Source organism: Myxocyprinus asiaticus, chromosome 14 (assembly GCF_019703515.2).
Source record: "Myxocyprinus asiaticus isolate MX2 ecotype Aquarium Trade chromosome 14, UBuf_Myxa_2, whole genome shotgun sequence".
Classification (NCBI taxonomy): Eukaryota; Metazoa; Chordata; class Actinopteri; order Cypriniformes; family Catostomidae; genus Myxocyprinus; species Myxocyprinus asiaticus.
Window position 1 is genome coordinate 42310031 of NC_059357.1, and position 22742 is coordinate 42332772.

General features: G+C 37.7%; 1 protein-coding gene across 2 annotated transcripts in view; it reads right to left on the reverse strand.

Moving 5' to 3' along the window:
- Positions 1–22742, reverse strand: part of LOC127451167 (Na(+)/H(+) exchange regulatory cofactor NHE-RF1-like) — a 74527-nt gene that overhangs the window by 33133 nt on the left and 18652 nt on the right. Inside the window, exons 2-3 of one of the 2 annotated variants that reach the window (XM_051715649.1) lie at positions 21437–21583; positions 3775–3945 (exon numbers count right to left, since the gene is read on the reverse strand). In XM_051715649.1, the coding sequence (XP_051571609.1) occupies positions 3775–3945; positions 21437–21583 (318 nt within the window). The remainder of the gene's footprint in view (positions 1–3774; positions 3946–21436; positions 21584–22742) is intronic. The other variant, XM_051715650.1, reaches the window with a different exon arrangement.

The following is a 22742-nucleotide window of genomic DNA, read 5'->3' on the forward strand; positions in this document are numbered from 1 at the left end:
GTTCAGAATTATTTTACATAGAGTGGAAAATATTTATTCATATTATACATTTTGTTTTTCCACCTCAGTTATCGGTATCGGCAAAACCCACTATCGGTCGACCTCTAATATTATACCATAATAAAAGGCTGGCATGGGACATTTGTTTACTGGATGTTCCAGGTTCAATACAAGTTAAGCTCAATCGACAGCATTTGTGGCATAGTGCTGATTACCAAATAAATAATAATAATAATATTTAGACTCGTCCCATCTTGTCTTTAAAAGCAAAAATTTGTCCTTATAGTACAAAGTAATTGGGGCCAATCCGTAAACGTGAAAATACAAAAGTATAGCCACAAGACGTAAACAATATGCATGTTAACATGATTTTAGTGTGATAAAATCACTTACTAACCTTTTCTGTGTAAAGTTATATCCAATTTTAAAACTTCGTTGCCATGATGACTTAACGCAATAAACTCTAAAATGACTGTAAAAACAATGTTTTAAACACCTTTACAGCTCAAATAATACATGAATTTTAACAGGATTAATTTAAGTGCTTTTTATAAAATGATACGTTTCACATTATTGCCTTTAAAACCTCCAAACAATGGCCCCATTCACTTACGTTGTAAGTGCCGCACTGTAACCTCGAAAAGGAGGGACGAGTCAAAATAATTCTTTGTATAATACCAAAAATGCTGTCGACTGAACCCAGAACGTTCCTTTAATTTTAATAATGGCGCAGCACTCTCTACAAGCGATTGCACAGAAAACACATGGAAAAACAGCAAAAATTATCTAGACAGTCTAAGTACAGCACACAAAACCTAAGTACAGACTATTTCACAGACATAACTAAGTAAACAAAGCAAAATATTAAGTTCTGCTCTAGATATCTGATGGATATCTGCTTTACTTGCTATTATGTGCCTCAAACAAAACTGAGTATCTTTAAAAGATTTGATGTCACTTTGGCAAATCCAGTGATAATTTCATCCTCAAAATGGCTCATTGTAGGAAAGTATCTTAACTATGCAGTGACCAAAACATGTTAAACAAATCAAAATCAATATATTTTATTTAAGCTTCTTGAAAGCTACATCCCCAGCTCTTAGCCAACAACATTAGGTTCATCGTGAAATGCTTTTAAGCAGCACTGAAGGATTATATGCTAGACACTTGTTGGCTACTTTACCTTTACCATCTGTTTCAATTCTCAGCCATTTAAAGTTACGTTTTATAAAGAAATTCATAAATAGGTACAATTTATTTCTGTCTTGGAAACTAATTGTAACATTTTAGCGTAATATCAAAAGGGTTTTAAGAGCATAAGAAATATAAATTCAGTCAAGTGTGTCCAAACATTTGACTGGAACACAAGCTCCAGATAGAAACATTATCATTGCCTTGAGTAATACATTGTAAATTCTGTTTGCTCTGTTTGACGTTTTGTTTGCATTCTCTTCTCTCTGTAATGTTTATGGTGGTGATGTGTTTGTTCCACGGCTCTTGCCCATGTTCCATTTCTGTCCCATGAGTCTCTCATCCTATGTTCTCAACAGGATGGGCTAAAAAAGTGGCACAATATGCAAATGTTTCTTTTCTAGGAACAGTGTGTATTAACGCTATATCTGGAAAAGTATCAATCCATCGTGTTTTATTCTAACATCAGTGATTTTTTAGGCTTCCTTTTTTATAAAACTGCCTGAAACAGAACACAAAATGTGAAATTATTAGCTCTGTTGTTAGAACTAGTAAGCTGCCTACCTAGATAGCAGTTTTAGGGCATTATATGTGCACTCCTGATGCGAATACTGTTCCAAACTCGTTTTGGTCAAAGTCAAAAGGCCCGGGCATACTACGTTTTTCTGCGTTCCGGATCAGATCGTGCCCAGTCAACCACGTTGCCTTTCAAAGTATACTCTTCTAACCACAAGCGAATACAAATGCGTTCGACACATGCGCATTATGACTGCTTTGTGATACTCTTTTAGTACAGTCAACGACTGGCACATGAGCATGTCGAGGAAATCTGGGCCACGCGCGGACAGTCCGCGCAGACTGTGCTGATGACGAAATTTGCAATGCGAACAACCAAAGTATGCTTTGGGCTTAAGGCAGCAATTTCAGAATGCATTGCTCCAAGCTCAGGTGATTGTGAAAAGTTTCATTCATGATGGCAAATGCAAAAGAGAGATATTTTTATTTATTTTTTCTTAATTTTCTCCCCTTTTCTCCCCAATTTGGAATGCCCAATTCCCAATGCGCTCTAGGTCCTCGTGGTGGCGTAGTGACTCACCTCAATCTGGGTGACGGTGGATGAATCTCAGATGCCTCTGCATCTGAGACCGTAAATCCGTGCATCTTATCACGTGGCTTGTTGAGCGCGTTACCGCGGAGACCTAGCGCGTGTGGAGGCTCACGCTATTCTCCACTGCATCCACGCACAACTCACCACATGCCCCACCGAGAGCAAGAACCACATTATAGTGACCACGAGGAGGTTAACCCAACGTGACTCCACCCACCCTAGCAACTGGGCCAATTGGATGCTTAGGAAGCCTGACTGGAGTCACTCAGCACGCCCTGGATTTGAACTTGCAACTCCAGGTGTGGTAGTCAGCGTCTATACTTGCTGAGCTACCCAGGCCCCCCGCAAAAGAGAGAAATTACAATATTAAATATTTTTCATTCTATTAAAAAAATTATAAATAAAAAAATAGTTTCATCTAACTAAAACTTCACCAGATATTTGTGTGTATTTGTTGCACTTATTAGAGAATCGAGTCATTATCTTACTGTCACGCTAAAGGCCAAAGTATACTTTGGTTTTCTGCTTTCCAGATCGGGTCTCGCACAGTATACGTGATGCATAATTTCAACATCAACACAGTCTGCACGGACACAGATTTTCTCGACAAGCAGACAGTCCTTGTCTGTGCAAATCGTCGGCGCATGTGCCTATGCCTACTGTACTAAAAGAGTATCAAAAAGCAGTCATAGTGCACATGCGTCTAACACATTCGTATAGGCTTGCTGTCAAAATAGTATACTTTTAATGGCTGAGCGCAAAACCGTGTACAAGACGATCCGTCAAGCGAAAAAACGGTATGCCCGAGCCTTAGAATCACACTACAGAGCGCAACGGTGATCACACATTTTTCAGCAACCTAAGCGGCCATTCACACCTAACACATTTTGTGTCTGTCTATGCAATTGTTTTTGCACTAACTTGCGCTAGACGGACGTCTTTGACCATTGCGCCTCGTCTCGCTGTTTTCAGCATCTCGCACAGGAGTAGTGTTTTTTAGATGCCGTGTCAGGTGAAAAAGAATATAAACTTTTAAAAACGTGTCTCGAGATGCACGTTCAGTTATTTTCGTTGCTCTGTGTCTAGCTTTTTTCAGTGTGAGAATGCATTCAGTCTGAACAGCACCTTAGTTTCTGAACTATTTTCCCCATATATTTTCAAAACCAAATTGAATTTTAGTAATAGATTATAAATATAAAACAATATATTTTAAATGTATTGCAAAACATATAGATACATACAAAAATTTAAGTTGTTTTACTTCCAAAATGCTACTGTTGCGCTCTATTGGAATGACTGTTAGTTTAGTCTCATGTGAGTGACTATTAACATAGTTGCTGCCTATGTAGAGCGTTTCAGAAGTCAATTATGAGGTTCCATTGAGTAAGGATGCTGTCTTAGAAGGTGGCTGTCTATGTAGACAGCGAGACGGCTCAATAGGGTTTGGATTTGAAACAGGGCTAATGCATTTGTACCTGTATTATCTGGTCTTTGGGATGCAGACCGGACCTCTCTGCTGGCGAGTCAACATCTATAGCTCTGATGTACTGACCGGGTCGGGACTTCTCACTGTGCAGGTTGAAGCCGAAGCCGTTTGGGCCTTTCCGAATGACACAGAGCCGAGGTCTGAGCTCCAGCTTAAAGTCCTGCAGGACAGACACAACACAACACCAGCACAATGAAACACAAGCACATGCCACTGGAATGCAGGAAGTGTGGTGACTGTATGTCAGTTTACTTCATCAATAGTATATTTTAGAGCAAAGCTTCTCAACTGGTTTTGATTCACAACCCAGATTTGACACTGATATCAAGTGCCGACCCAACACAGTATCTGTATTTTTTATGTCCTTAAAATCAAACAGTGAATTTTTTTTTATATTACCAAGAACCAAGAAATTCTGGTCTCTAAATCTCTAGAATTTAGATAGTTTAACGCTGTCGGCAGCCAACAGACCTTATTCACGCTAGCGCCATCTTTGATTTTTAATGGGAATGACTACGAGGCTGTGAGGAATAGACTTACAGTCTCTTCAATGCCACAAACGGTATAAAGCTGTAAAAAGCTCCTAGATCACATCTGATTTTCCACAACTCATGTTGTCTGGAGTTCTTTGTACACTGAATGTTCTTGGACAGATATTTAATCAATGTTTTGTCCACAGAACGATCCAAAAACACTTTAAACTGCAGTACAGCCCATTGAAGAGACTGTAAGTCTATCCTTCACATCCTCATTGTCATTCCCATTAAAAATCAAAGATGGCACTAGCATGAATAAGGTTTATAATTCACTGTACAAAATACACTGTGGTAGGAACAAACCATTTTTATCCTTGTTGCAAGTGAACCCATATTTAACGTAGTGTGGGTCATATTTTTAACCTTGCATAGTTTTGTTTATGGTTTTTGAGAGTGAGTACGTGTCACGCAGCCTGTCTCTGTTGTCATCTACTTAATATGTCTAGCTTCTATCAAATGACAGATTCATTTGCGTATGATTGGACGCACAGCCTTTGATGTCAACAACAAAAGATTTGGGAAGCGTTTTCTAACTACACATACACCGATCAGCCACAACATTAAAACCACCTGCCAAATATTGTGTAGCTCCCCCTCGTGCGCCAACCCGCATCTCAGTATAGAATTCTGGGATGATATTCTTCTCACCACAATTGTACAGAGTGGTTATCTAAGTTACCGTAGACTTAGTCAGTTCGAACCAGTCTGGCCATTCTCTGTTGACCTCTCTCATCAACAAGACATTTCCAGCCACAGAACTGCCGCTCACCGGATGTTTTTTGTTTTTGGCACCATTCGGAGTAAATTCTAGAGACTGTTGTTTGTGAAAATCCCAGGAGATCAGCAGTTACAGAAATACTCAAACCAGCCCGTCTGGCACCAACAATCATCCATGCGATTATCTATTATCAGCCAATCGTGAGGCAGCAGTGCAGTGCATAAAATAATGCAGATACGGGTCAGGAGCTTCAGTTAATGTTCACATCAACCATCAGAATGGGGAAAAAATTTGATCTCAGTGATTTGTACTAGTGCCCGACCGATATATCGGTCGGCCGATATTAGCCTTTCACCGATATATCGGTATTGGCGTATATGTTTACCGATATGCGCCAATATGAAAACTTTTTTTCAGAACATATAATGCACAAAACAATGCTTTAGAATTGGTGTCATAGCGTAGTTTGTCCAGCAGAGCGCGTTCCATCTCCATTGTTTACAGAGCTGATGGTTCTGCAGACAGGGCGGAGTTCAGCAGTGTGTTCACGGTAAGTTGTTAACTAGTTTGTGAAATACATACTGGAAACTTAATAAACAATGACCCCATCATTTTCCCTTTTCAATATTACTAATATAACGTTAACCCTGTCCTTGACAACCATGTCACATGTTTATCTTTGTTATTGTTTGCTATGTTAGCCAGCTATAGTTTGTCAGTGCATTAAGTAATGTAGCAAATTGAAAGGTAAACATTAGAACATAATTTTGAAGCTCAGCAGACAATGGTGCGGTGGTGGATTGTGCTGTTGAGTGTTGATTTCATGCTATGTTATTACCTAGTTGCTGAGACACAATGCTGGAAAGTAAAATAAACAATGTCCGTCTTTTACTCTCTGTGACAATGAGCTTATAGCTAACTAGCTAATCACATAGCTACTTTCATTGTTGTCAGCTGAGTGGAAGCTAATGAGTAAACATGTATTCACCAAACTGTTTTGTTCAGGATTCACAGTTTGGTACCCCCTTCAACCGAACAATTCCAGTCATTGCATTTATAAAATATAATATTTAAAAGTTTCCACCGTTGAACGTTTCCCCTGAACTTGTATAACAGAATGTGGTGTAACACCGCTGCCGCTGTTTATCTTGACTCGGCAGTATTAATATAGTCAGCATTTGACTGATACTAAACAGTACTGATATTTATTTAGCTATTTATTTTATTTTTATTTTTATTTATTCTTTATTTTAATGGTCAGCATTTGACTGATACTAAACAGTACTGATGTTAATTTAGCTATTTATTTTATTTTTATTTATTCTTTATTTTAATAGTCAGCATTTGACTGACACTAAATATATAGTACTGATGTTTATTTAGCTATTTATTTTATTTTTATTTATCCTTTATTTTAATGGTCAGCAATTGACTGATACTAAACAGTATGGATGTTTATTTAGCTATTTATTTTATTTGTATTTATTCTTTATTTTAATGGTCAGCAACTGACATACTAAACATATAGTACTGATGTTTATTTAGCTATTTATTGTATTTTTATTTATTTTTTATTTTCTCAGTGTTCATTTCTAGAATTTGTTGACAATGTATAATAATAATGTCAAATATTCTTTGATAAAAATATTTGTTTAAGAAAGCAGCCTTCTGAGTACCTTTGCATAGTCATATCGGTGCAAAATCGGTGAACAATCTACATAGAAAAGGTCTGTTTTCATTCCAGCTCAAAAATGAAATATATTGATGAATTTTCCCTCTCTAAAATCGGTTTCGGTCTCAAAAATCCCATATCGGTCGGGCTCTAATTTGGACGGTGGCATGATTGTTGGTGGCATGATTGTTGGTGCCAGATGGGTTGGTTTGAGTATTTCTGTAACTGCTGATATTCTGGGATTTTCACGCACAACAGTCTCTAGAATTTACTCAGAATGGTGCCAAAAACAAAAACATCCAGTGTGCGGCAGTTCTGTGGACGGAAATGTCTTGTTGATGAGAGAGGTCAACAGAGAATGGACAGACTGGTTCAAACTGACAAAGTCTACAGTAACTCAGATAACCACTCTATATAATTGTGGTGAGAAGAATATCATCTCAGAATGTTATTCTGAGATGCAGGTTGGCGCTGTTTTGCTGGCACGAGGGGGACCTACACAATATTAGGCAGGTGGTTTTAATGTTGTGGCTGATCGGTGTGCATGTTTATAGTTGGTTATATATGGTTATACAGTATATATGGCTAGTTGCACTTTATTATTTGCTTTTAGCATTGTTTTTATTTCCCTCCTGTTCATGACCCTATCAGAACAGATCTGTGACCTTTTTTGAGTCGCAACACACCTGTTGAGAACCACTGTTCTAGTGTTATGTACTGGGAACAATGGGAAGACACACTGTGAGCTGGTGGAGAGGAATCAGTCCAGACAGAAGGATGTTTTCTCTTTGTCCTGAATGTGGTGGAAGTGAACGGCACACAGGATGAGGTAACTTGATTATGACCCACCCCTCACTGTTCACTGGCAGTATGCTACATTGTCATCCAACACCTTTCCGCTACGTATAACAAGTTGGGACTTTTTATAGACCACTTTTTAGGGAATGATTTAAACTATTATTTGTGTTTAAGTTGCTGTCATTATATTTTGCCTAGAGAAACATACAATGAAAAATATACAGATTTCAACGCAGTGGAAATTTTTCTGTCATACACCTTTAATTGTTCGGAAACACAATTTCAATCTCCTAGTGGGTAAAATGGACCTTACACGTCATACTTCATTTGAAAAAAATACAGTTCATTGGCTGGTACTGTTGCTTCTAGGTCACGTCCAGTTTTCAAAACCCATGTTTTATGGAGCTTTTGTCCACTGGAAATGTTCAGGAAAGACATATTTTCAAATGTTAATTGTACATAGGTATAAGCATTCATTGTAGTAATACAATGTATTGATACAGTAACTATTTACAGTATTAGAGTAATTTTTTATTGTAATGCAATTTTTTTTTTTTATTAAATCAGGATAAATCAAAGGCATACAACTAATACTACACTACACTACATTAAATTTCCTGCATTGAAAATTGTTCGGCTGCCGCCCATGTTGAAATTTCAGGCTGCCAAAACAAAATTAATGATATTCATCTCACGTTGGGTGCTTTATACGTGCTAAATATGCTTCTCATCTGAGACACGCAATGAAGGCTTGTTTTCGTGCGAGTGTGGTGTGACTCACAGAACCACTCACTCAAGGAATTCGCTCTGCTGGACTATTATTTTGACAAGCGCCAAAATAAATGTTTTTTAAATACACATCATCACCCTTACTAAAACTGATCACGATTTTACAGCAGTAACAGTAACTTTGGGATTTTGACAAAGATTTTGCAGTTTCATATTAAATATGCTAATCTATTAGATGGAATCAATTCGACTTTATTATAAGAACTGTGGCAGCTGTAGTTAAAGTTTCTAAATGTGTTTAGGCTACTATTTTTCACAAATCATTTTTCAGAAAATAAATATTTTCATAAATATATTTCATAAATTAATTCAGCAAGACCAGTTATAATATTCCATGAAAAGAACACTTTACTGAGTTGGGACTGTACTAATGAAAATGTTAGTTTCCTACTCCATAACAGATATAGTTTTCATATATATATATATATATATATATATATATATATATATATATATATATATATATATATATTTATTTATTTATTTATTTTTTTAGATCCAGACTTTAAACCCTTTATGTAATTGCCCTTATATTTACAGTGCAATGCCATAAGTAAAGGAAAGACCATAGATTGCTCCTTATTACTGTGGTAAGGTCAATGTAGCTAGTCTTTCTAAAAAATAAATGATGGAAATAAGGTGTTAATTCAATTAAGTTTAGTTTGATTTCACATAACACATTGAAGCAAAAACTGAATTCAAAAGGTTATACATAGATGGTGAAAAAATAACTAATATCCAATGCAAACATGAAATGCAATAAGTAATTATGTTATATATTAATCAAATTCAATTATGTAATAAACCAACTTTGAGCATGTGGATGACCGTATCCATTTTTGACCCAGGAAAAACCCTGTAACATTATGTATTACTTTACATACTTTATACTTAAATAATATTTCATTATTTTTTTTCGCTTTGCAGTAATATGAATTTGGGGAAACAAAGTGCTCAATTGTCACAAAACAATCTTGAAATAGGCTTCATTTTCTGTAAGCAAACTATAATTACTCATTTCTTTCTTTTGATTTTGGAGTGAAATATGTCTTGACAGGTTTTGTGAAATTCCCCCATATATTAGTCAAGGCATTTTTAAGGCGTCGTAACCTTGGCATATACCTCGTCTCCACCCACAGTGGATCAAAGCGAATCTAAACCACACAGGAATAGAATAAACATAACACAGTGTTAATCCCATACATTACATAATTTATACACCATATGAATAGAGTGTAGGGTGTATGTACTATAGTAAATTCTGCTGTACAACACCACCCTGATTCTTCTGCTCCTCCCAGTATTCTCACTATAATACACAAAGCTATGGCAGCATTTCGTCTCTGTTCAGCTTAAGAGCAGGAAGAGCTGGACTTCCTGTGACCACACCAGCTTCCCACTGTCAGAAACAATGCGGAACAGCAACTACACCCACCCAGAACCACAGCACAGCTCCTGCGCTCCATCACCATGCCGTCACTCCGGCAGACTGAGGATGGGTGGAAATCATGTACAAAATTAGTGTGGGCATTAGAGAGGGGGTTAATCATCACTGATGAAGAGTGCTGCTGTATTTAGATACCTATTCTGCTCGATAAAATGCACTAGCAACTGGCCAGAAGATCCTAGCAATGTCCTAGCAACCACCTAACAATGCCCTAGCAACCGGCAAGAAGACCCTAGCAATGCCCTAGCAACCAGTCAAAACATCCTACCAACCCCCTAGCAATGCCCTAAAAACCGGCCACAAGACCCTAGCAACACTCTAGCAACCAGCTAGAACACCCTATCAACCACCTAGCAATGCCCTAACAACCAGCCAGAAGACCTTAGCAACACCCTAGCAACTAGACAACACCCTTGCAACACCATAGCAACCAGATAGAACACCCTAACAACCACCTAGCAATACCCTTGCAACCGGCCAGAAGACCCTAGCAATGTCTTCTCAACCAGTAAGAGCACCCTAGCAACCACCTATCAATGCACTAGCAACTGGCCAGAAGACACTAGCAATGTCCGTGTAACCAATCAGAACACCCTAGTAACCACATATCAATGCACTAGCAACTGGCAAGAAGACCCTAGCAACACCCTAGCATCCAGTCAGAACACCCTAGCAACTAAACATAACACCCCAGCAACCACCTAACAACACCATAGCAACCAGCTAGAAGACCTTATCAATACCCTAGCAACCAGCTAGAACACTCTAACAACTACCTAGCAATGCACTAGCAACTGGCCAGAAGACCCTAGCAACACCCTAGCAACCAGTCAGAACACCCTAGCAACCAAATAGCAACACCCAAGCAATCGGGCAGAAGACCCTAACAATGTCCAAGCAACCAGCCAGAACAACCTAGCAACACACTGGCAATGCCTTAGCAACCACCAATAGCACCCTAGCAACTGCCTAGCAACCACTTAGAGGACCTTAGCAACCACCTAGCAAGGCCTACATCCCTCAGAATTCTAAATCTCTCTTCAAACTGCCCAAGTAATCAAACTACACAAGGCTTGGGATGAGTACTCGGAAGTGACAGCAATGATGGATCATGAAAATGATGATCAGTATTGCTCATGCATGATGTGACTTTCACTAAATTCGAAATTCAGTGACAACTATACACAGACTTATAGCAGACACTCAAGTAGACGAAATTACCAAATTGCCCATTCCTACACAAGGCCTAAATAACTTTTAAACTTTAAACTAACTAAACTTTCAGGGTAGGCTTTAAGCAAGGCCTAAATAAACAAAATAATGTTTCCTGTTACAACAAAGACCCTGCATTCAAAACATTTTAAACCCTTCAACTTGGCCTTTCTAATGCATGTTGCCCATCCCACAGTGTCTGTCTTCATGCCACATATACAAAGCCATTCGAGACATAGTGATAATGGTTAAAGATGTAAATCATGTGTACCAGTCATGAATAGATCAGACCAGAGACACTGAGTACAGATTCAGACAAATCTAAGGATCAGTCAATGTTTGAGTGAGGATACTGTCTGCTCAGCTTCTACAGCACATGCACTGCTGCTCTCTCTCAAATGCATGTTTGGCCACCAGCGATGCAACAGAGGATGTGTTGTGAGCCTCGTGTGGAGGAATCTCACAGAAGGCATGGAATCTGAAGAATCTGCTGCCATCACAAAAGCCTGTTCATCTCGTGAGGAGGAACCATTCACATGAAACCGACAGGAACTGAGGGTTGGCTCTGATAGCACATCCTGTGTACACAACCCTGGCCTTGACCTTAGATCAGCCCAGCAAAACCAACACAGCCACTGCAACACCAACAACTCTTAAGAACTTTCAAACATGGAGGGAGAGTGAATTTACAGTATTTTTTGTGCTGTTTACTTGCAGTTCCTGGGGGAACAATGACTTGCATCAAGATTTTCTAAAGCCTTTTTGTGTTTGAAAAGTCAGCTGGAGTTGGGTAGTAAATCTCTGTCCATGTCCAAATAGAGGAAATTACACATTTTTGAGAGTACTTCCCTCAATTCTAGTACTTGATATATAGGCCAAACTGATTAATCAGCTGAAGTTTGGGCATTTTGAGATAATTACACAATTGGCAGTTTAACATAAGTAGCATTAGGCCTAGTGTCAGTTCCAAAATCTACTGTATCAATAGTCTTCTCAACTGATAGTTAACATGATCTGTCTTCAGATATTTTCATGTGAACGGACATCAGTTGTCCTGTTCTCTAGACATTGGCTTTTAAATCACCCCTGACAATAAAAGATAACAAATTATCAAATACTACTCAACTCAACTCCACTGACATACTGTGCTACTATCTAAATGTCATACTGTGGTCACAAACATTTTCTAACCACTGTAAATAGGCCTGTCGCAATTATTTATCAAATCACGTTTATTTTAGATTGCCGTAATCATTGCACACTTTTTACATTTAAATTGTGCATCTGTGGTAGTTTGCGCCCAAATCACGTGAAAGTATAAACAAGGCTCAATGTTCTTTGTGAGTGCAAGTTAATGACACACAGGAGGAGATGACCCGCTTATATGGAGATAACAGGATGAAGAATATATTTAGCAAAACTACTGTCAAATACACACAACTCAAAGGTCTTTCATCATTTGAATGTATTTAGGACACAAATACATTAGTGACTATTGCATAATATTCTATTATTCAATATAATAATAATAATAATAATAATATATTACTTTAATATATTATTCAGGTTGTCTGGACTCCAAAAAAAAACAAAAGTGTATATGGAAATGGGACTGAGACTAAAGTGGACCAAAAAGAGAAATGTTTTAAATATTGTTAAAAATATTATATTATATTATATTATATTTAGGGATTTCATAAAATATTGATATATTGATTATTGACTGGCACATTATTTTTGAGGCATCAATATATTATAATTGGTCGACATTTAAATTAGAAGCTTAATTTGCATGCTTTCCAATTCACTCAGTTGGGCTTCAGCTGAATGTCTGGTGTAATAGTGTCGGGAGATCACAAGAGAGTGATATAACATTTACAGAAGCCAGTCGAGGTATCACACACACACACACATACACACACAGGACAAGTTGATGAGGCGCAGCAGATGGCTGAAAGTTTTTGTACTTCTTCAAAAATGAACAAAGCGACGATGAGTTTGCAGGTTAGTGTATGAAACTGGTGTAACTGCGAAATTGCGACGTTTATTATGCAGTTTCTCTGTATGTAGCCTTGAATAGGTTTTATTCAAGCTGCCAAACAACAAAACAACATACTTGTAACTGAAAATACATTGTGTAGGCTATATGAAAGATACATATAAACAATATATTATCCAGTGATGGCTAGAGTAAATAATCAATGTCCTCTGATAATGATTTGAGTCCAATTTAATGGAAAACTAAGCGAGTTGAGCTCGTGGCACTCCAGAATTTTGACATTGAGCCTTGGCAGTGTGTGCGTTCTTTTGTAGAAAATAATTGTTTTAGATTTTTGAATGTTGTCCACCAGACGCGTCTGGTGTCTCTTTAATTTACCCTTGCGCTCACACTTTACCAAAGTTGTGTTGATTTATTTTTTGTTTGTTGAAAAGGCAGACTATTGTGCAACAAGCAGCTGTATTTATATCTGAAAATATCCCAATATATATCGATAATCATCAGGAAAGAAAATCTTCAGATTATCGGTGCAAGGCATCGATCCCAAGCCTAATTATATTTTATTATATTACATTATTTAAAATAGTGATGTGCTGATACCATTTTTTGGAGAACGAGTACGAGTACCGATACTTCCTTTTTGGTACTTACCAATATCTGTTTTTTTTTTTGTGTGTGTGTGTGTGTGTTTTTTCTGAATTCCATATGAACAGTTTATTTTAATTTTATCATCAAAATAGTGTCTACTTAAATGAATTAATTAAAACTTTAATAAAATTAAAACAGAACAATTAATTTTCAACACAATATTGTATTATTTATATGCTAAGTGCTTTTATACAGAACATCACAGCACAAACCAAAACACAACATTGGAGTTATTTTTGTCAAATAAAGTGCTGCATAACAGCACAGATGTGAGATATTGCTATTGATTTATTATTATTAGTAGTAGTAGTAGTATTTCGGCAAATATTACATAACTTCACAGTAATGTAGTATTTCTGTCGTACTGTTTCCATTTAAAATGAGCTATTATTTTGGTGAAACCCTTTCAGTTTCTGTGTGTGTGGGGCCTCCATGGATCGCACTTGTTGGTCAAGTACATCCCATAGATGCTCAATTGGATTGAGATCTGGGGCATTTGGAGGCCAGTTCATCCAGTCAACTCAAACCATTCCTGAACAATTTTTGCAGTGTGGCAGGGCGCATTATCCTGCTGAAAGAGGCCACTGCCATCAGGGAATACCCTTGTCATGAAGGGGTGTACGTGGTCTGCAACAATCTTAAGGTAGGTGGTACGTGTCAAAGTAACAACCACATGAATGCCAGGACCCAGGGTTTCCCAGCAGAACATTGCCCAAAGCATCACACTGCCTCCGCTGGCCTGCCTTCTTCCCATAGTGCATCCTGCTGCCATATCTTCCCCAGGTAAACGACGCACATGCACCCGGCCATCCACATGATCTAAAAGAAAACGTGATTCATCATACCAGGCCACCTTCTTCCATTGCTCCATGGGGCAGTTCTGACGCTCACGTGTCCATTATAGGCGCATTCGGCAGTGGACAGGGGTCAGCATGGGCACTCTGACCGGTCTGCGGCTACGCAGCCCCATACGCAGCAAGCTGCGATGAACTGTGTGTTCTGACACCTTTCTATCATGGCCAGCATTACGTTTTTCAGCAATTTGTGCTACAGTAGCTCTTCTGTGGGATCGGACCAGACAGGCCAGCCTCCGCTCCCCACGTGCATCAGTGAGACTTGGGCGCCCATGACCCTGTCACCGGTTCACCGGTTGTCCTTCCTTGGACCACTTTTGGTAGGTACTAACCACTGCATACCGGGAACACCCCACAAGACCTGCTGTTTTGGAGATGCTCTGACCCAGTCGTCTAGCCATCACAATTTGGCCCTTGTCAAGAACTGACTGTCCACTTGCTGCCTAATATATCCCACCCCTTGACAGGTGCCATTGTAACAAGATAATAAATGTTATTCACTTCACCTGTCAGTGGTTTTAATGTTGTGGCTGATCAGTTTATACATACAGTATATAGTTTGTATAGTTTGTGTGTGTGTGTGTGTGTGTGTGTGTGTGTGTATATATATATATATATATATATATATATATATATATATATATATATATATATATATATATACAGGATTGGGGAGTAACAGAATACATGTAAATGGATTTAAATACTGTATACCACTACAGTTACAATTTAAATCATTTGTAATCATTCTTCTCCTGTGCAACATTTGTTTATGAAGCCTTTAAGGATATTGTATTGTTGTGTTCTGAGTTTAATGTATATGAATGACTTCATAAGGTGTAAGTCACATGAAAAAACACACACAATAAAATCATTAAATAAATAAAAATGTTGTATGACATAAAATTGTCGGCTAGAATTTCATGATTGTGTCAGCCATAGCTGTAACGTTTATGAGACAGCAAGGAGAAGCATTCTGTCTCAGTGTTATTACAGTGCAGTGAGCGTTCTCAGTCATTTCCTGCTGTTGTTGTGCTCTGACTCTACTCACATGCTCACACATGCAGCACTAAAGCAAACACACAGATTACAGCACTGTAAAATCTTTTAGTGTATGTTTACAGGACATTCCTGGCTACTAATTGCCGGATTTTCACAGTATATTTTACAGTAGTAGTTCTACAATTTATTACAATTAAAAGACAACTGTATGCTGTCAGCTCATACTAAAGCCTAAAGTATACTTCGATTTTGATGCAAACGCGAACTGTCTGTGTACAGTCGAATGCGAGCCTGTCAATGTATACTCCATTTGACGGTGCGTGCATATACAGGCATTTGGTGCATGCGCACTACGACTGTTATGAGATGCCAGACAATGTCTCTTCAGGAGTTTAGACCCATAAAGATGTCTTTATATTCCTTCAGACTTGAGTTATACAAATGCAGGTATCTTCTGACCTCACACACATGCTCTTGACGTGCATATCTACTTTTGTTATTTTTACCTTCGTCTCCTGTTATTTACCAGCGATTATGTCTTCATCTAGCATTTCTTCATGACAGCAATGACTCAAATGTGAGTATTGCCACCTTGTGGATCCTCTAATTCATGCAAATAACTTCAGGCGCATGCACAGTCTGCGCGTTCAAAGATGCGCGGTTAGAAAAATTGGGCTGCACACTGATGACGAGATTTGCATCACACATCCAGTCTGACCGAATTATACTTTGGGCTTAATTGTTCATGAGAGATAACAACCAATCATAGCATAGCCTTAGCATTGCAATCCTCCCCCCATGGTCAATTCAAATACTTAATAATGATTGGCTTGAATGTGTGCATTAAAACCGTTTAATGCACAGGTAGGTCCAGTCAGTTTGATCTCCGTTCTAGTATATTAATGCACCTACTCTGCAAGAGTTTTATGCCTGTTCAAACTACCTCCGGACACGAATATAGTGCAGCAATACACGAAAAACAGAAAAGACACCAGTGTTCATCAGCCCCGTATTACAGAGTCCGACCTGGATATAATTAGAAATGTACCTGCACTTTCCTCTTACACACCCAAAGCACTTGTAAGGAAAGTATGGTTTGACATTCAGCTATGTTTTGCACAGAAACCGGGACCCATCAAATGCATCTTTCGCTGTCCAGCAAAACGGGGCAAAATGATTTGAATTTTAATATGATAAACACCAACTAATATTGCTGCACAGCTGAGCATGTGCTGCTTACAACATTTTTCCTCATTAAAAAAACTTTACTCCTTAAGAAATGAATTGTTATTTTGAAACATGTATAAAATCATGACAACTCACTTGAGATGAAGACTGCAGTCATATAAGTAACCTTATGAAAGCTGTTTTTTTTTTCTTTTCTCCCCTTTTCTCCCCAATTTTGAATTCCCAATTCCCAATGTGCTCTAAGTCTTCGTGGTGGCGTAGTGACTCGTCTCAATCCGGGTGGTGGAGGACGAATCTCAGTTGCCTCCGTGTCTGAGACCATCAACCCGCGCATCTTATCACGTGGCTTGTTGAGCGCGTTACCATGGAGACGTAGCGCGTGTGGAGGCTTCACGCTATTCTCCGCGGCATCCACGCACAACTCACCACGTGCCCCACCGAGAGTGAGAACCACATATTATAGGGACCACCAGGAGGTTACCCCATGTAACTCTACCCTCCCTAGCAACCAGGCCAACTTGGTTGCTTAGGAGACCTGGCTGGAATCACTCAGCATGCCCTGGATTCGAACTCACGACTCCAGGGGTGGTAGTCAGCGTCAATACTCGCTGAGCTACCCAGGCCTCATTCTCGCTTAGCTACATAGGCCCTATGAAAGCTGTTTTATTCTACATGGAGAGGGTCCCCTCATGGGGGCTGCCATGTTTGAATCACACGACCAGTCATGTACTACTGGCTTAATCTCAGTAACCGTCCTGTTATTTGACACTTTCACTCATTGATTAAAGTAATCATGGCTGACTGTGATTAGTGAATTTTTACAATGGCATCTGAAACTGAAAACTATTGATTTTGAATCATGCTGCATCCACACCGATAGGTGTCACTGTAAGTCCAAAATGACAAAAAAACGTTAATGAGTGCACCTTTAACAGAGTGTGTGGTCTTCAAAAAACATTTTTCCAATTATTCATACAGCTTTTTAAATTTAATTAATTCAAATAAATATGATATTATCACACTACTTTATCTCTAGGTCTGATTTAGAACTGGTAGAACTCTAGATTTAACAACTTGTAGATAAAGTTAATCATTATTTGTATCCTTCCTATTGGAAGCTGCATTTAAAAAATCTATGACAGCTTTAACTAATCAGTGCTGGTAAAGGATCATGGTATAAGCGGGATAATCCATGGCTAGATGTGAGTTGAGCGATTTTAATGCACTTTGTGTCGGGTGGTTCTTCATCTTCACGTCGTGCATTAAAAACGTTTAACGAGCTTAGCCATGGATTATCCATTACTTATAGTATTTGTATTTTTTTAACACATAGAATTGGACCTCAGTAAATGGCACATTATGATCAAAGTTTAATGTCAATCACTCAATTTTCTCCATGTAACAGTGCAACAGAGTGAACACTAAACACCGTAATGGTAACTTCAAATGAAACACTATTATCCCACAATGCAGTTTGATAATGTTATTTTTATTTTATTTTTTTCCAGTAATTTGTTGTGTTATGAAAGCATTGATGTTACAGTAAAATTCTGTAAGAAATTACTGTTAAATCTGGTACAATCCTGGAAACTTTTTAAAGTGTGGAAATAAACTGGACATACAGGGCAAGCAACAGCATTTGTTATACAGATGAACTGAATTGTTTTTTGTTTTGTTTTTTTAATTGAGGGGAATTAAATTGGTCATTTCTTGATAAATGCTTGTAAGACTCCCTAAAATCACAAAACAAAGTAGACACAGGGAACTGTAATGCTCATGTTGTCCAAACAGGCCTTAATGATTAGATTTGTATATTAAAATGAATGTAAGCGATACTATGCAGGTATGTAGCTTTGACTAGGCAAACATTTGACAAATGAGAGCTAATTTTTAACTGACAGTTGACAGAGTAACAGGTATTTCAACCATATATGACTCTGTGAGCATGTATTCTATGAATGAGACATTTCCATCACCTCTCCATTGCTCACACTCTCCAAAAAACAATAAACATTGATTTTGGGGCTTTTTAATTTCTTGTTCCAGGTATAAATGTGAACAGAAAAACTTTATGAATACATGTTTAGTGGCACATACTAATTAATCTAGACACATAAGGTTTATGCATTGTATAGTTGTACTGTTTTTAGATCGAGATTGAGCAATATTTTTATTATATATATAAATAAAATTATTTTTATGCTAACATATCCAATAACCGATATGAAGACCCGATATTAAATAACAGTAATAACTAAAAATCATTATACTGCAAAACATAATAGCATTAGCCAATTAATATTTGTATAATAATAATAATAATAATAATAATACCATATTTATATATATATATATATATATATATATATATATATATATATATATATATATATATATATATATATATTAGCAATTTAGCATGATTACTCAAGGATGAGGTGTTGCAGTGATGGCTGCTGGAAATGTGGCCTGTCTAGATTTGATCAAAAATGACTTTTTTCAAATAGTGATGTTGCTGTTTTTTACATCAGTAATGTCCTGACTATACTTTGTGATCAGCTGAATGACACTTTGGTAAATTAAAGTACCAATTTCCTTCCAAAACAACAAAATCTGTACATTATTCCAAACTTTTCACCGCCAGTGTATATATATATATATATATATAAACTTTACAATGTTATAAAAATATAAATACCAGACGGCACTATTTATCGGTAGATTTAATGGAGATTAAGCAGAAATGTGTGCAGTTTTTCCTGTTTTTAGACAGAGATCGACCGATATATATATTTTTTTACAACCAATCCTGATTTTCTTATGTTAACATTTCTGATAACCGATATGCAGGCCGATATTTAATAACAACTAAAAATAATTAGACTGCAACAATTAAAACATAATAGCGTCAGCCAATGAATATTTAAAAAATAATAATAATAATACCATATTATATGTATACTTTACCACTTTATAAAAATACAAGTACCAGATGGCACCATTTATCCATATATTTGATGTTTTAAAACAATAGCAGATTAGGCAGAAAAGTGTACAATTTTTACTGTTTTTATACAGAGATCTACTGATATAATTTTTTTTTACAACTAATACTGATTATGTTGGTTAACTTGTCCGATAACCGATATACAGAACTGATATTTAATAACAACAATAACTAAAAATCATTAGAACACAACAATAAAATCATAATAGCATGAGCCTACAAATATTTTAATAATAATAATAATAATACGGGGCCTGGGTAACTCAGCGAGTATTGACGCTGACTACCACCCCTGGAGTCACGAGTTTGAATCCAGGGTGTGCCGAGTGACTCCAGCCAGGTCTCCTAAGCAACCAAATTGGCCCGGTTGCTAGGGAGGGTTGAGTCACATGGGGTAACCTCCTCGTGGTCGCAATTAGTGGTTCTCGCTCTCAATGGGGCATGTGGTAAGTTGTGCATGGATCACGGAGAGTAGCATGAGCCTTCACATGCTGGGAGTCTCCGCGGTGTCATGCACAACGAGCCACGTGATAAGATTGACTGTCTCAGAAGTGGAGGCAACTGGGACTTGTCCATCGCCACCCGGATTGAGGTGAGTAACCACGCCACCACGAGGACCTACTCAGAAGTGGGAATTGGGCATTCCAAATTGGGAGAAAAGGGGATACATCTCTTTTAAAATATATATATATAAAATAATAATAATAATAATAATAATAATAATAATAATAATACCATATTATATACATACTTTACAACTTATATACTTTACAACAAACATAAATACCAGATGGAACCATTTATTGGTAGATTTAATGATTAAAAGCGATAAACGATTAAGCAGAAAAGTCTAAATATCGGTTAAAAGCATCAATAAAACTAAGGCGATTGTCAGATGGGGAGAGTTTTCAGTGACTGCTATCGGGTTCTTTAATAATATATAACGTGCGAGGAAGGGCAGCCAGTGGACTTTTTGGTGGCCCCCTAGGGGGTTGGTGCCCAACGTAGACTGTGTAATCTGCGTATAGGGTGTGGCGGCCCTGCTCAAATGTAAACCCACTTTTACACTGATAACAAATATTTAATCAGCAATTCCCAAGTGAACTTCATATCTAATAATTGCAAATCCTAGATTGGACTGAACTCAGAATCAATAGACCTTTACTGTGTAATCTTACCATAATAATCATAATTCAATCTGCTTGACACACTGTATGCACCACAGCTATTCTCTTCTCACATACCAAATAAACATACTTTATTCATGAAACATGAGCAGAACAAAATGTCTGTGTCAATTTCTGTGTAAATTTACACAGAAATTAGAGGCCCACTGTGTGCACATTTTAACAACCTGATCTTATGGTCGCTCTATGACATAAGTCACATCTGTTTCATTCTTCCCAGGCAACCTGATAATTCATTAAAATGCAATTGATTTGAATAGCTCTGAAACACAAAATGAATTAATCAACCTTACGGGAGGAAACGGCTTTGTCACTAAAGTCTGTTTCACAGATTTCTGTTTATGTATTAGAGAGCAAGTTTCAGTTTTCATGCAATTAGTGATCGCTCTCAACAAGATTTCCTGTTCAACACTAGGTTTAACCATCTGTTGGGTCCAAAGTTCACCCATATCCGACCAAATGTCCTGCAAATGATCAACATTACTGTAAAACATGCCTCGTCCTGACTACACCGAACAGCTATAGACTGAATGACCACAGATGACGTAAAACAAAAACAAACAGCATGTGTTCATAAGTCAATAATGAACTTACTCTTGGTCTGGTTGCAGGTGGTGTATGTCTGCACTCTCCCAGAATGGCAACAGGACTGATAGAGTTATTGAGCAGAGCAGGGGTTTTCAAACTTTTTGATGCCAAGGACCCCCAAATATGATGATCCTCTTGCGAGGGACCCACTTCCTAAAATATAAGAAGCAAACAATTGTGTAATTGTAAATTCGAGTTATCAGATTATAATTACCGACTTTCAGTTAATTTAATTACTTTTAAGTACATTACTTGGGATGGACACATAGCCTACTTCTAAAATAAAATTCTTTATGTAGAATACATTTAAAACATGAATTATGTTAATATTTCGAGTCATTATAAGGGAGAAATGTGTGGTGCTGAGTGTATGACTTGAGTGTGAAAATGAACAATGAGGAACAATAAACATTTCTGTCTTTTTTATTTAATTAACTTGAAAGTAGCTTAATTAGTAATGTGATTACTTCCCCATGAAGTACTGAATAATGTAATCTGATTACAATTTCAGAGAAGTAATTATAAAGGTAACTTACCCAACACTGATTGTCACAGAAGGCCAAAGAAAATTATTAAAATATTATCTAGAAAATCTTTACTAAGTATTAGGTTGACAGTACATAATTTTATTCATGTTAGATTAAAACATATGGTATAAACATAATCAATCTAAATATATTTGTAAAGCTGTACATACATTATTTTTTACAATACATACTGTAAAAATACATTAGAAATGTTTCCACAATAACATGCAGATTGGTTTTTATTTCTTACTGTTAAAAACGTCCTGGTTACATGCGTAACCTACGTTCCCTGATGGAGGGAACGAGATGTTGTGTCGATGTAGTGTCACTAGGGTTCACTCTTGGGAGCCCGAAACACCTCTGGTCTTTGAAAAAAGGCCAATAAAAATTGGCGAGTGGTATTTCCATACCACTCCCCCGAACATACGGGTATAAAAGGAGCTGGTGCGCAACCACTCATTCAGGTTTTGTGTTGAGGAGCCGAGACAAGGTCTCGGCCATTTCAGCGGGTAGTCCAGCGTTGTGGCAGGAGGGACACAACGTCTCGTTCCCTCCATCAGGGAACGGAGGTTACGCAAGTAACCAGGACGTTCCCTATCTGTCACTCACTCGACGTTGTGTCGATGTAGTGACACTAGTGGTCCCTATACGAAACGCCACAACTGGCTGAACTGTGTTACTTGAACTGGCGGTGTGTGATGGGCAGACCACTGTGTGCCTCGTAGCCAGCACACCAGGCCGACACGTAACCTCCCCCAATGCTGTTATGAGTGTCGAACGGCCCT